Source organism: Lissotriton helveticus, chromosome 11 (genome assembly GCF_964261635.1).
Source record: "Lissotriton helveticus chromosome 11, aLisHel1.1, whole genome shotgun sequence".
Lineage (NCBI taxonomy): Eukaryota > Metazoa > Chordata > Amphibia > Caudata > Salamandridae > Lissotriton > Lissotriton helveticus.
The window spans coordinates 625209685-625225648 of NC_136072.1; the positions used below are offsets into that span (position 1 = coordinate 625209685).

Consider the following 15964-nt stretch of genomic DNA (forward strand, 5'->3'; position numbering starts at 1 on the left):
GGCTGGCTCAGAATCCAGTTTGAGAGGGTTCCAGAAGGTTGTTTTTTCCAGGTGTTCATTCCGTTGCTAGTTGATTGATTTATTTAGAACCTTCACAGAAAAGGGAAGCAGGGAGATGGGTCATTAGTTCTTCAGTACTGCTTGGTCGGTGGATTGTTATTTTCGGGAGGGGTCTCACTTCCATGTGTTTCCAGTCCTCAGGAAAGGAGGTGATGGAGGTGTTCAGGACTTTCCTGAGCTTGTTACCAATCATCTTGCTCCTGAGGTTGTAGACATGGGGGTGTCAGTGGTCTGTGGGTGCTTCCGAGTGCAAGGAGCTCAGGGTGGAGATGGTGGCTTGAGTGGTGAGAGAGTCCCAGTGGGTAAACATGTGTTTGGGGTTTGTGTTTATTGTTATGAGCAGGTTTATGCTGTCAGCGGCTTGGGGTTCGAAGTTTTCATAGATGGCTGAGATCTTGTCGTGGAAGAAGTCTGCCGGGGTGTCACATAATTCTTGGGAGGGGGTGATGTGGTTCTCGGCAGCTGTGGGGTTGGAGAACTCATTCACGATGGCAAAGAGCTCCTTGCTGTGGTTTGCGCTGGCTTCTATTCGACCTGCAAGGGTGTTCCTTTTTGTTACTTTCAGGAGGCAGTGGTACTGGTTGAGTTCTGTCTTGAAGGCGGTATGGTCTCCTGTCTCTTTCCTGGTGTGCCACTTCCTTTCTAGTTGCTGGGAGTTGCGTTTGTTGGATTTCAGTTCACCGTGAACCAGCTGTCTCTTCTGGCAGGTCTTTTGGATTTGGATGGCTACACAGGGGTGATTGTGCTGGTGCATTCTTTGACCCACTGGCGACAATTCTTCAGAGCCTGTCCTGGGTTGGATGTTGTGTCAGGCAGGTGGAAGCAGAGAGCGCCATTCCACTGGTCTTCTGATATCTTTTTTCAAGTCTGCATGCGGAGCTAGGGGGCGTGGTGCACGCGTTGGTAGATCCTGAGATTGTGAAGTGGATGCTGTAGTGGTCGGTCCAGGTGAGATGTGAGATATTGCTGTATGTGACTCTGTCGTTGGATGTGAAGATGGGGTCAAGCTTGTGTTCTTTGATGTAGGTGGGGTTGGTGACAATTTGCTTGAGGCTGATGTTGCTCATACATACTTTCCTGGAGGTCGGTTGTGTTGGTGCTGCTGAGGTCGTAGAGGTGGAAGTTAAGATCTCCTAGGAAGATGTAGTTCTCGGAGTCTATAGCGATCGGTGCGATAAGGTGAGGGATGGCTTAACAGAAATAGGGGCATAATCCTGGTGGTCTGTAGGAGAGGGTGCCTCTGATGGTACTTTTTCCCTCTGTGTGAAGTTGAGGTGCGCAATTATCGGGGTCGAGTTGTCTGAGGAGGTTGTGCAGCAAATGGTCACAGTTCCACCTCTGTGCATGTTGGTTCGGTCACGGTGTGTTATCGTGTAGCTTTCAGGGGTGGCGATGGCTACACTGTTTTGCAGTGAATTAACAACATTCTGCAATCTGCTTCTGTGTATGTGCAAAGTTGTGCTTTAAATAGCTCTCTGTCCTTTGCTAGAGTTTAAATCTTTGGGTCCTTTTCTATTACTTCTTCTAGTCATTCCCTGACGCAAAAGATAATTAATACAGGGTGATGTTTCTTTTCATTTATGAACCCACATGCTGCAGCACACTGCCATCACCTTCAGATTACAAACAAACAATACAAAATGTTAAAACAACATACAAGGCCGTCAACCATTGAAGCTTAACTGATAGAAAATAAACACTTGCCTGAAAAAATAAAATTGGCATGAGAAGCTGGTACTACCCTTCATTCAAGGATTTATTAAGAGCTATGAATATAAAACTTATTTGATCATTCCTCTTAGGAATGGGCACTGCGCCACTGTCAAACCGCCAGTCCACCCAATTTATTGAGTCTCGGGTAGACAATCAGCTTTCAGTCGGCAGTGCCCCTGTTGGCTCTTTCAAAGGAAAGCTTCCCCCAATGTCCTGACTGAATAGCGGCTTTGGAGGAAGGGTATTTCACCGCCTGCCCTATTTAGGGTGGCAGTGTGATGTCCTTTTTTTCTTTCTGGCGCCACCAGGTAAAACAGGTGCTTGGATATTCTTTGTGGTATTTAAATACCAAACTCCTGATCCTTTTAAACACCAGTTGCATTTAAATTACAATTAACATTACATCTGGACCTTTGAGGAAAAAGTGGTGTGCAAGTATAGTGTATATTAACTGTTGTTTGGAACATGATTGGATCGATGAAATTGCATCTACAAATGGCAAATTTACTCTTTTGTAGCAATTTATATGTTATCCAATATTTTATGTAGATTGAGGAATTTGAAGATCCTCCACCTAAAGCCGCTAAAGTTTCTTCCAAAGGTAAAAAAGAACGAAGTAAAGAAAAGGAAAAGGAACATCAGCTTCCAAGGAGCAGCTCCTGTTTTGACATTGAACCCGAAGAGGAACCCATATGTGTGACTCCTGGCTCTCCTGCAACTCCAGTTACCAAAATATTGCCTAGTACACCTAAATCTAAAAAGAAAGGTATATCTAAAAAAAAATTAAAGTTAATAAATAGAGATGCAGTGAAAGCATCAGATGTTGATCCCACATTCGTTAATGAGGAGTCCGCGGACAGTCTTGGGACACCTTTGTTTGAATCAAATTGTAGCATTTTTGACTTTGACATCGAGATTTCTGAAGACATTTTACAGTGGAGTGCTGACATATTGAGCCATAATGTGCCACTTGAGGACAGAACATTGAATGAAGGAAGCATGGAGGAAGGCACAGTGAGGAAGATGGCACAATCCAAATCAGAGTAAGTGATTTTGTGCTCATTTCAATGCTTGTCTACTAATGGCAGGTCATGGGTTTGGTCTCTCTGTCCTTGTTCAGTTTGCTGAAACACAGTATGTCGTTTATACCTTGTCTCCAGGTCACTATGTGAAATATAAATCTGTTTTATCCAGGCATCGTTTAGTACTGTTATGGGTGTCCTTTCCAGATATTTTGTTGGACTATATTAATCTCTGTGGAGACTTTCCACCCATGTGTTCTTCTGATCATTGTAGATAAGACACTTTTTTGTACGACCATATCTGTGCAGGTATCATTTTGTTTTCCGTGTCCTAATGAATCTGATTGCACAATATGTCCAATTCTGCATACAGCTGATAATTTTTCTTTTTATTAATGTCTGTAAAAATAAATATATATGTACACAATAAAACAGTACATAAAAGTCAGGGGATACAACTGCCTGAGTACCTGGGACCCACAATCACCTTTCTAAAAATCCCACTGAGGATAGTAATAATTGCTTATATTATCTAAAGCTGCATTAGTCTTAGTACATGGGACAGCTATACCATATTTAATGGTGTCATGCTCTCAGCTCATTAGGCGCAGAAAGGTTAGACCAGTGAATTAATCGGTGATAAAAAAAATTACATTAAATAATATTGCTATCCATTTTCTGATTTATTTTTCTTACACAAATTTTAATAGCTATATAATACACACATATATATTCAATACAAGAATATAAAAAGTAATTGAATACATATATCTATAATTCAAGACAATATCACTCACACACACACATCCACATGGATGTAATGACTTTACAGCGCATGCTGTTCCACATGTGATTTTATGACTCAGCCTTTACCATACAGGGGTCCAGCCAGCGCTATATAAAACCTCTAAAATAAATAAATAAATAAATATAATTAAGGTAGGTAAACCCCACGTGTGTATATCTATATATATGGAGAAATATGCAGATTCATCACTGATTTTAACGTGTCAAATAAATTCATCAAACAAACAATAGAAAATCTTTGGAATACACTTAGAAAAGACAAAGAGCTCAAACACCTAACATCGGAACATATACATATCACATGCAGAAAGGTACCATCACTGGGAGATCTGCTGACCCAAAGTTACTTCACAAAAAAAGATGGACTACATTACAACATGCCCCATGTGTGGGGGGGGGGGGTTCCTGCCCCGGGACTGCCACCTCCCCGGAGATAGTTTGCAAATGGGAGGGGGGCGCTCGGTCCCCCTCCTGCAGCCGTGAATGGCCCTGTGGACTGCCACCCCCAGGCTGGCTACAGCAATGTACTGGGGTGCCCACCCCGGGAAATTGCAGTTTTCTATGGCTTGGTGGTAGCACTGCTCCCGCTAAGCCAAGCAGACTCTGCTTCACTTCATGGAAGCGAGAGCATGGAAAATGCTCTCACTTCCATGAAGCGAAGCAGAATTGCTTTTGGCTTTTGGGCAGAGGGAGCCACATGTTAGCAGCTCCCTCTGCCCAAAAGCAATGCCGGCTCCCACAGGAGGCGGGGAGCCGTCAGGGACCGCAGGGGCCTTGAGGCTCCCCCCACAGTCCCCAACGATGTGGCCTAACCATTAAAGAGCAAAAAAAGGTAAGGCCTGGTCCGGGGAAGGGGTCCCCTGGGCCAAAATCTGCCTCAGGTCGGGTGCCATGTGGCCCTTTCCTTTTTTATGTAAAAAAAATTGGCTCAGGCCCTCGGTGATGGGGTCTCCAGGGTCCAAAAAGAATAAAGTATAGGGGTGCCACACAGTCTAAAATGGGGAAAAAATCAGAAGCTAGCAACTCACCGGAGGCCCTGCCCCTTGCACTACTCTGAAAATGCACCTCCTGGCACACTCTTGGTTGGGGGATGGTCTCCTTTGCTGTTGAGGGTTCTTGGGGGCCAACTAGCCCACCTGTTACCTCCAGTCAGCCTCACACAGTGGGATTGCTGAGAGGTGGTCATAGTTCACTAAAAAAAACAAAGGTTACAATGACGTTATAGTTAGCAAATAAAATTTAAAAAACATTAGAAATTCACTGAAAAAACACACAGGTTACAAAGATGTTATAGTTAGGCTGACATTTCACTCGTACAAGATCCTCCACACAGAAACCCACTCTCTGCAGGGATTTCCAGCTCACCTTTTGTTCCACTGTGTGATATCTACTCTTCACTGGGTGACCATGTGAAAAGCGCCAACATGTTAAGGACTGAAAAAGCTCAAGTGAGTTTGCGCACGTATTCAAAACTAAACCTCCACAGTTATGGCATAAAACAAGAACAACTTTCAGCTTCCACATTCTATTCTAATAGTCTTCCTCTGTTTTATCACAATATGTTTATTTCAAACAATTAAGAAACTGTAGGGCTGTACTATTGCATTCTAAAACCCTGAACCGAAAGTACATTCCCTTGCACAACATTGTTACCCAACGTTCTAAAATATATAGTCCAGAAATATCTTTAAAGTAGCAGTAAGTAATCTGAGGTATGGTGGTTCGACAGGGGAAGGGAACTCTGAGGTCTCTGCTGTGATTGGCTGAACTTTGGATGTTATAAAATAAGGTTGAAAGGTTACTTGAGTGAGTTTACTGCTCTATGGATGTCTATGGTGATGTTTTAATACTGCTATTTTTACTGTTACCATGGTACTTCCACCATGACGACGGGGAAGATTCAAGCATGTGAATCTATAAAATATCTCAATATTGGAAAACCACAGTGTACAGGTAAGTAACTTGTTTTTATACAAAAGAAGACAGTTCCGTTTGAGTAAAACAGGCTTTTCTACTACTGTGTATATGGCTTGAAATATTAAATAGGGTTTTATACTGTGCCATTTTGGTGCATTATTTGTAATCTCTTTTCCTGTTTGAGTTTAGGTACAGGCAGAAATGGGCTACAATTGAATTGCTTCTACGCCGAGGCGCAGACCCAAACGTTTCCAGTACTCCTATGCACGCTTTGTTCTATGCTGTAAAATCAGCAGATGTCTACGCAGTGCAAGTGCTTCTTGAAAAAGGTGCACGGACTGACATCCGGCTTCCAACAAAAGTAAGAAAGATTTCAAATATAAATGTGATAGAATCAGCATTTCACGATGATTCGCTGTATAAGAAATGCTTAAAATCACGGGCATTGATGATGCTAATGAAGGATTAAGCTCTGCATCTCACCTTCAGTTTATTGGTATAGTCAGGAATCAGATGAAGTATCAGCATCAGAAAGAGAAGTACTTAATTGTCTTCCCACATATGGCCTTTCATGTGGGAGAATGTTGTGCCTCTGTCCCACCACAGGTTCACTAGGTATATTGCTTTGATATATTGTGTATCTGAAAGAGACACGTTAGTGATAGATTCCTTACCTTAGAGTATTCCCAGGCGTCAGACTGGATCCGGAAACTTTTGCGTAGCAGTACCCTTGCGTGTCGGTAGGCGTCTGCGGCTCCGCGTCTGTCGTCGGCGTCGTTGGCGCCGGGATGACGTCGCCGGAGTACTTAGACGCCGCCCTCGCACGCTGACCTCAGTTCTTCTTTTTTTCGCGCCAGCAAGCGCAGATCCGGAAAAAGTGGTACCCTTAGTCAATTTTTACTAACTTTTTCGATCCTTTTTGATAATTTTTCGAAGTCTCTCGACTCCGACGGTGCCGGTAGGGATGCCCGGGTTCAAACCCTGCATCGACTGCAACCGACTGATGTCGGTTACCGACCCCCATCGCCGGTGCCTTCACTGTCTGGGCCCCGACCACGACGACAAGTACTGCTCCGACTGCCGGGCCCTGACGTCCAAAGCTAGATGGGAGCGGTCCCGCAAGCGACTCGAGCTCCGGCAGTCGGCCCCACGCCGCTCGAGGTCCCGGTCCGCGAGGAGGTCGAGGGACCGGACGCAGGGTCGGAGTATCATAGGTCTGGGAGTCGTCACCAGTCTTCGGCCTCGAAGTCCTCAGATAAGAGGCACAAGAAGTCGAAGAGGCGTCATTGCTCTTCCGGCTCCCCCCGACGCTCGCGTGATGGGGCCGGGGGTTCGGGCGACACAGCCCTCGTGGCTCCGCCGGAGCCGCAGGCCAATACCAAACAAGCACCTGGCACTTCTAAAAAGTGCTGGGATAAGCAGATAAATAAAGATAAAGTAAAATCACGGGGTGGATCTCCACAACCAGAGACCACTGATAGATGTTATAATTTACGTAACCATGATACTTTAAAACAGCCTGATAGGTATCAGTACATGGATAGTAAAAAAGAAGAATTCCTTTCTGTGTGTTTTTATTATTATTATTTATTATTATTTGGACATTTTTAAAGCGCCTGGTGACGCCAGAAGGCGTGTCCCCGCGCTATGGTAAGTGAGCAGTTGCCATCCCCCCCTACCCAGGTGCTATCTGCTAAAAAGGTGAGTTTTTAATTTTTTCCTGAACAGGGCCTCAGATGGCTCAAGACGGAGGTCTAGGGGCAGGGCATTCCAGCACTTGGGCGCAAGGTACCTGAAGGACCTCCCTCCCATCCGTGCCTTTTAGACTCTTATATGTGAATTAACTACAAATAACCATTGGTTTAGACCTGTTTCATAATAATAAGGAGCCCTATGTAAAGATATGATCATACCATAAGCATGTGTGTATCTTAGTAATCATTTATTTTATATTAAAAACAGACTTAAAATCAATACATATTTGTTTGTCAGACAATAAAAAAGTTTTTGATTACATCCATTATTTACAATACCATTGCATACAATTACCTATTACACAATATACAATTATTGAAACATTTTGCCTTCTAATTTTGTACATAAAAATAGTCCGTATGTCGACGCGTTTCGGTGCTTCGTTTATTAAGCTGCACCTTCCTCAGGACCGAATCATTTAAAAACAAAGAATCTTCTTTTTCTTAATAAGTTTGATTTTAAGGGTACCAGATGAGTATCCCTGGGGTCACATTAGACATGGAACTTCAGTTTCAAGTTTCTTAATCTTTATTTCGGCCATACGGCCATCAAAGATAAACAACAACATAAAACATATACACCATAAAACATCATCAATAGCAATGATACATATTTATACATTATAAAATCATTCATATCAGTAAGTTAAAACTATCAGGGTTGCATTTAGTGAAACTTGGAGCTAACTCAGGGACCGCGACTTCAGCAAACTACTACGAATATGCCAGACATTGGTGAGAAATTTAGCCAATGCAAACACAGTTGGACTCGAAAGATCAGTTTTTAAAATTCTGTACATTGGGAGATACTCTCTGCCACCAAGATTTCTAATAAGTGGGAGAAGCCAGTATTTCCTCGCTTTCGAGTACGTAGGGCAGAACAGAACTACATGGAGATCACTTTCCTCAGCATAAAAGCATGTTGGACACTGCTTGGAGGAGAGCGGGTTTGTCCTGGAGCTGGTGAAAGCCCGCAAGGGCAAAATACCGTATCTCCATTGCAGAAACAGCTTCCTGGCCAGCACGGGGGACATGGCGTCCAACACCCTTTCCATCCTGTATATATCTTTACCTAGCATAAACACAGAAGTCAGTGATCCCTCTCGCTGATTTTCTATGACCGAGGACAGTTTATAAGCGTAATAGGCCTCAACCAAATTTCTGCGTGAAATATTAAGTGAGGCATCAGCAGGATTGGACCAAAGATCAGGAAACCCCAGTACCGTACATAGATTCTGGATATGTTTTAGCCAGGGGATCTGCGATGCTTTCGGGTGGGATAGCAACTCCCTTAGTTCAGCCCTGTAGGCAGAGAGTGCTTCACTGCTCCACAGTCTTCGCCAGAAGACTATGGGTCTGAGTCCTATTTCATCGGCTATTGGTCTCAATCCCAGATCTAACCTCAGGGGAAGGAGCGGGGTGCTTGGCGGGAGTGCAGTTATCTGTCTGATGAAATTATTCTCAGTTACCGACAGACTGCAAGTTGGTGTGTGTCCCCACAGTTCCGCCCCGAACATTGTGGCGCCCCTGGCCTGCGCCTTGTAGATCTGGATGAGCGGACCCAGAGGCCGATAGGTCGAATTTTTCAGCATCCGCGCAATGCCCCCAGTAGTCTGTACTAGTTTACGGTTGGCCTTGGTCCGGTGTGCCCCCCACGACATGGACTCATTCAGGGTTACACCTAGGTAGTCGAATGTGGATACTCTCTCCAGCCGTGCCTCTCCCAGTAGTGGATTCGGGTGCAATTTTTTTCCTGGATTCAGGACCATGAATTTTGTTTTGCCAACATTAATTTCTAGGCCCCTGTCCATACAAAAGGCCACGAAAGAATCAAGGATCCGCTGGATCCCCATCGGGGTTTTGGACAGCAGCAGGGTGTCATCTGCAAACATGATTGCAGGCACCCTGCTGCCGTTCAATTTAGGGGCGTCAGTGTGTTCAATGCCGTTCAAGTGGGCGATTACCCCGTTGACAAAGAGGCAGAACAGGGTCGGTGCAAGCACACAGCCCTGCCTAACCCTCCTGTCAACGGGGAATCTGTCCGTCAGCTCCCCCGACTTTCCACACCGCACCCTGGCATAGTTGTTGAGGTGTAACCTCTGTAAGATTATTAAAATGTCCACAGGTACGCCCATCTCGGACAGGACGCTCCAGAGTTTGCCTCTGGGCACCAGATCAAAGGCGGCTCGTAAATCCACAAATATTGTGTATAAGCTGCCACCGTCGTAGACCACTGTCCTCCAGTAAATGATGTTCAGTCGGAAGACCTGGTCCACCGTTGATACTCCCTTCCTAAATCCAGCCTGGTAGGGACTAAGGACTCCCGTTTCTTCTGCCCAGTCCTGAAGCCGATCAAGCAGAACCCTCCCAAGGAGCTTTTGGGGTACATCAATCAGACTAATTGGTCTGTAATTGGCTGGGAGCAGGGGCGAGCCCTTCTTGAATATGGGGACCACCTCCGCCCCCGGCCAAGTACTTGGGACTTCCATGCCGCTAAAAACTCCATTAAACAAAACGGCTAGATACGGGGCCCACACATCTGGTTCCTGCTTAAAAAGATCTCCAGGCAGGCCATCCAGTCCTGGCGCCTTGCCCGAAGCCAAACCAGCTATTGCTGCCCTAACCTCTCCCACTGTTATTGGTTCCCCCTCATATGCCACCTGGGCACTACAAGTATCACCTATGCTATCTCCCCCCCATCGAGCTATAAAGGGTTTGAAAATGAGCCTGCCACACCCCAGCTGCGATGTTGGGCTCAATAGCTGAAAGGAGATTCCCCGACCCCCATTCACTATTCTCCAGAACATTCTGTGGTCTCCCATTACAAGGGATTTGTTGAGCTCCTCCCATTGGCTCTCCTCCCATTCAGTTTTAGCATGGGCGAGTACTTTTTTATATGCCCGTCTGCTTTCTCTTACCGTCTCCCCACCTGAGCCCTCCTTGATATTTCTTAGAAGTTCTTGTTTTGCTTTTTTACAGGCTGTATTGTACCACGTGGTTTTTTGCGCTGGCCCCCTCCTAGCGTTATTTGCATTACTAAACAGGATGGGAGTCATACCCTTTATAAGATCTTCATGGGCCTTGTATAATTTACCAAGTATTTCAGTCTTGCCCCTCTCAATATCCAAGTCTCCTACACTCTCTAGGATGGGGATTAGCCCAGCATAGAGCTGCGGGAGTTTCTCCTGGCTTGCAACTATTTTTTCCCACCTGATCCTTTTTTTGTTGTTAGCCAATAGCAGCTCAGGTAAGTTTCCCTCACTCGTTGTTGTGGGTGGTTGAAAGCCAGGTTGTATGAAATCCAGTTCTAGTGCGTTGTGATCACTTTCCAGCCGTTCAGTAACCCTAAAATCCCTAATGATAGGCCAGTTGGTTATTTGCACCAGAACATAGTCCAAGCGGGATTTTCTTCCCGCTCTATTAAAAGTTGTTCTACTGGGTACATCTGACTTAATTCGCCCATTACAGGCTCTAATTCCAAACTTTAGGGTTAGGGCTGTGATCTGCAACACTACGGGAGTCCAAGCCTTCGGGGGAGGGGCTTCAACCAATGGTACTGCCCACCTGGCCTCTTCTTCCATCTGGAAGCCCTCTAAGAGGCCAGGCAGTGGCTCAAATTGGGAATTTAGATCCCCGCCCACTATATAGGGTAGGTCTCCCGGTATTTCAACTAAGTAGGCTGCGAGCTCATCAATCGTAGGTGACTCCCTGGCTACTCCCACTGGCCTAGAATAGATGTTAATTAAGGCAAGTTTTACTTGATTCGGCCAGGATAGTTGGACCACAGTTTCAGTTGTCTATGTCATCCAAAGTTTCGATACATGGGTTGCCGTGCTTTACTTTGAATTGCACCGATAATAGGACTCTCAGGATTTATCAATTTCCACCTTTGTTGGCAGGGGGGTATTATGCCACCTCTGTCATGTCCTAATTGGATCCCTCTTTGTGGCCTTTGTTGGATCCTCTGTGCCTTTACACCGTATAACAGCGGTTCCCCGTCCCGGTCTCACTGGTTCCCGTGAGACCGGGACGGGGAACCGCTGTTATACAAACTTATTAAGAAAAATTAGAAGGCAAAGTGTTTCAATAATTGTATATTGTGTAATAGGTAATTGTATGCAATGGTATTGTAAATAATGGATGTAATCAAAAACTTTTTTATTGTCTGACAAACAAATATTTATTGATTTTATGTCTGTTTTTAATATAAAATAATATAAAATAAATGATTACTAAGATACACACATGCTTATGGTATGATCATATCTTTACATAGGGCTCCTTATTATTATGAAACAGGTCTAAACAAATGGTTATTTGTAGTTAATTCACATATAAGAGTCTAAAAACACACAGAAAGGAATTCTTCTTTTTTACTGTGCTATTTCCCGGTCCTTTCTGGGTTGAGTTGGGAAAACTCTCTCTTTTTCTAGAATCAGTACATGGATACACATCCTTCTCGTTTCTTTTAGGACTCATCTGACAAACAGTCTGGGAAAGTGAGGTGTTCAGAGGACAGACAAGAAGAGTATGTAAAACTGAAATAGAACTCACAGCGCTCATCTGACATCATCATAAAAAAGGAAGGGAAACTTCTAGAACAAAAACTCCAATTTAAAAAGAGAAGGTTGTGGCTATCTCGGCTACATATGCCACACAAATTGAGAAGTCTCCTTCATAACATTATCTGGGCAGTGACTCAGCTAGACAGAGCGGCAGAGGTCATGATAGTTCGCTAGAATCTTTAGGATTTTCTGGACGCAAAAGCAACTAATGACTTTATTGAAGCCATGACCCCAGATCACCATGTCGGCTCTCCAGATAGACTTTCTAAATTAAATATACAGATTGAGGGGACATAATGCAGACCATTAAAGTAACATTCTAGGAAAATGTAACACTTAGCTATGGCGTTTTGTTGGCTGAGGTTATAGGCCACCACAGTTTTAAGAACAGCCCCTCAAGGAGAGGAGGTGATTTTACTGTCTTTCTCTGTACTTGTCCCTGAAGCAGTTAAACAAGTACATGCCACAGAATGGGCTCTTGCACAAGACCCAGCATTATACCGCAATCATGTCGGCTGGGATAAGGACTCGCCTTATTACATTATAACCATAAGGTCCAGTCCACAAGTGCAACCACAATATCCAATTAAACATGAAGCGAAAGCTCATGTGTGAGAAATGATCTCACAGCTAGAGTACCAGGGTATAGTTGAACTCTGTGTATCTCCTAGGAATAATCCCTGGTTTCCAGTTGCCAAACCAGATCCTTCATATTGTATAGTCAAACTACAGACATCTAAACAGTCGTACACGCACATTTACAATTCAAAATTCACCCAATATAGCTTTAATTAGCAATATTGTCTGAAAAAATACAAAGCAACCTTGGATAGTTCCAATGTTTTTTTCTGCCAAAATACAGTGCCCGAAAGCAGAGATCTAACAGCGTTCTCCATGCTAGGCTCACAATGCCGCTTTTGTCAGCTTCAGGGGTATAAGAACAGTCTTGGATTGTTTGCTGCCGAGTACCATCAATTCTACATGATATTAAACCAGAAGCATTGTCCTATGTAGATGATATATATCTAATGTATGATGACTTAAACACATATTTAGCCAGAGTAGATTGCATTGTTTTGGGATTTACTGAACAAGGCTAGAAAGTCAATTTCAAGAAAACAAAAATTGGCTTTCTCAGTGTCCTATTTTAGGATACAAGTTACAAGTTATCAAATGAGGGCAAGAGCCTGGCACCACATTTCCTAGAGAGATGTGCTTATTTACAACTTCCAAATACCATGAGAAAACTGCAGTCCTTGTGAGGATTCTTCAATTTTGGCAGAACATACATACCAGACTATGCACAACACATATAACCTGGCTGAACCCCTCCTCGGTACCCGACATCGCCATAGCCATCCTGGACGGCTACAAGATCACCTGCAGGGACTGCGCCAACGGAGTAGGAGGAGGAATTGCCATCGTCCACAGGAACACTCTTGACCAACACCGACGACACGCTCTGCACCACCGAACACCTACACTTCCAGATCCATACCGATCCCAACACCACCCTCAGAGGAACCCTCGTCTACAGACCCCCAGACCACGGCCACAGTTCAGCGACTCCATCTCCGACTTCATCAGTACACACACCCTCGCCTCCACAGACTACATCCTCCTCAGGGACCTGAACTTCCACCTCGAGAACAACAACGACTGCAACTCCACCACCTTGATTGCCAACCTCGCCAACCTCGGACTCAGACAACGCCTCACCACACCCACACACTCCGCCGGCCACACGCTTGACCCCATCTTCTCCGCAAGCTCCCACATCGCCTTCAACCACACCACCGAACGCCACTGAACTGACCATCGCTGCATACACTTCACCTTTCGGAAACCCACCACGCACCACCGCACCCAACAGATCCCCCGCGGCTGCTGGATCAAAGTCACCAAAGACCAGCTAACCACCACCCTTGCCCGGAGCCCACCCGCCGACCCCACCCACCTCGACACCGCCACCCACAACCTAAGACAGTGGATCGATGACTGCGCCAACACCCTCGCCCCAATCAAGAAACCCTCCAACAGACTCACCAGCAAGAAAGCCAACTGGTTCACGGAAGACCTCCAGGCCTCCAAGCAAACCTGCCGTAAGCAGAGAAGAAATTGCACACAGGACAGATACCGGACAGCCAAGCAGCCCACAAGAATGTCACTCGCAGACACCATCAACTCATCAGATCCGCCAAAAGAACCTCCCTCAAAGACCGCATAGACAACAAAGCACACAACAGCAAAGAGCTCTTCAACATCGTGAAGGAACTCTCCAACCCCGGCTCCAACACCAACGACATCCCACCTTCGCAAGACCTGTGCGACTCCCTTGCCACCTTCTTCCATCGCAAGATCGCAGACATCTACGACAGCTTCAACGTCACGCCCGCCCCGACAACCACTGAGACCTCCGCCCCGATGGCCACCATCCGCACCGACCCCCTGCGCTTCTGGACCAACATAAACGACGATGACACCATCAAAATCATGAACATCATCCACTCCGGATCTCCGTCAGACCTGTGCCCACATCACATCTTACACAAAGCCAGCACCACCATCGCACCCCATCTCTGGAAAGCCATCAACTTCTCCTTCGAGACAGCTACCTTCCCAGAGAGCTGGAAGCACGCCGAGATCTACGCCCTACTCAAAAAACTCAAGGCTGACCCCAAGGACCTCAAGAACTTCTGTCCCATCTCCCTGCTCCTGGAGGTCATTGAGAAGACCATCAACAGACAACTGACCCGCTACCTCGAGGAGAACAGCATCCTGGACCCATCCGAGTCCAGGTTCCACAGCAACCACAGCACCAAAACTGCCCTCATCGCTGCCACCAATGACATTAGGGCCCTGCTGGAAAACGGACAAATCGTGGCCCTTATCGTCCTGGACCTGTCAGCCGCCTTCGACACCGTCTGCCACTGCACCCTAGGCACACACCTCCATGACTCTGGGATCTGAGACAAGGCTCTGGATTGGACCACCTCCTTCCTCTCCGGCAGAACCCAGAGCATCCGCTTCCCCCCTTTCTGCTCCGAAGCCACCAAGATCATCTGCGGCGTACCCCAGGGCTCATCCCTCAGCCCAACGTTGTTCAACATCTACATGGCACCGCTTGCCCATGTCACCCGAATGCATGACCTCAACATCATCTCATATGCCGACGACACCCAGCTGATCCTCTCCCTCACCAAGGATCCCCTCACCGCCAAAACCATCCTCCACGACGGAATGAAAGATGTCGCCGAGTGGATGAAGAACTGCCGACTGAAGCTAAACTTGGACAAGACAGAAGCTCTCATCCTCCTCTCCACCCCCTCGGCCTGGGACGACCCCTGGTGGCCGACGGCATTGGCAACAGCTCCAACACCCACCGACCATGCATGCAACCTAGGGTTCATCCTCAACTCCCCTCTCTCCATGACAAAGCAGGTCAACGCCCTCTCGTCCTCCTGCTTCAAAACCCTTCGCATGCTCTGCAAGATCTACAGGTGGTTTCCCACCGAAACATGAAGAACGGTCACCCAGGCCCTCATCCGCAGCAGGCTGGACTACAGAAACCACCTCTACGGAGGCGCCTCGGCCAAACTCCTAAAACGACTCAACACGTACAAAATGCCTCTGCACGTCTGATCCTCAACATCTCCCGCTGCAGTCACATCACACCCCACCTGAGAGACCTGCACTGGCTACCCGTCAACAAAGGATCACCTTCAGCTCCTCACCCAAGCACACAAGGCACTCCACAACACCGGTCCAACGTACCTCAACAGACGACTCAGCTTCTACACCCCCAAACGCCAGCTCTGCTCCACCGACCTTGCCCTCGCCACAGTCCCCCGCATCCTAAGCGCAACCTCCGGTGGCAGATCCTGCTCCCACCTCGCCGCCAAGACCTGGAACACCCTCCCCATCCTCCTACGGCAGACCCATGACCTGCTAACCTTCAGAAAACTCCTCAAAACCTGCCTATTTGAGCAGCGCCTTGAGACCCTCACGGGTAAGTAGAGGGCTTTACAAATGTCTTTTTGATTGATTGTTTGATAACCATCATACCATTTAATTTGCCCTGATTTTTCCAGTACACATTTGACATCAGAACATACACAAATACTCA

At 46.2% G+C, this 15964-nt stretch overlaps 1 protein-coding gene across 8 annotated transcripts in view; it reads left to right on the plus strand.

The window, feature by feature from the left end:
- The window catches only part of ANKMY1 (ankyrin repeat and MYND domain containing 1), a 639442-nt gene that overhangs the window by 218638 nt on the left and 404840 nt on the right, over positions 1-15964 (plus strand). For all 8 annotated transcript variants that reach the window (XM_078666447.1, XM_078666450.1, XM_078666454.1 and 5 more), the window contains exons 8-9: positions 2323-2816; positions 5709-5880. In XM_078666447.1, coding sequence (XP_078522573.1) covers positions 2323-2816; positions 5709-5880 — 666 coding nt within the window. The remainder of the gene's footprint in view (positions 1-2322; positions 2817-5708; positions 5881-15964) is intronic.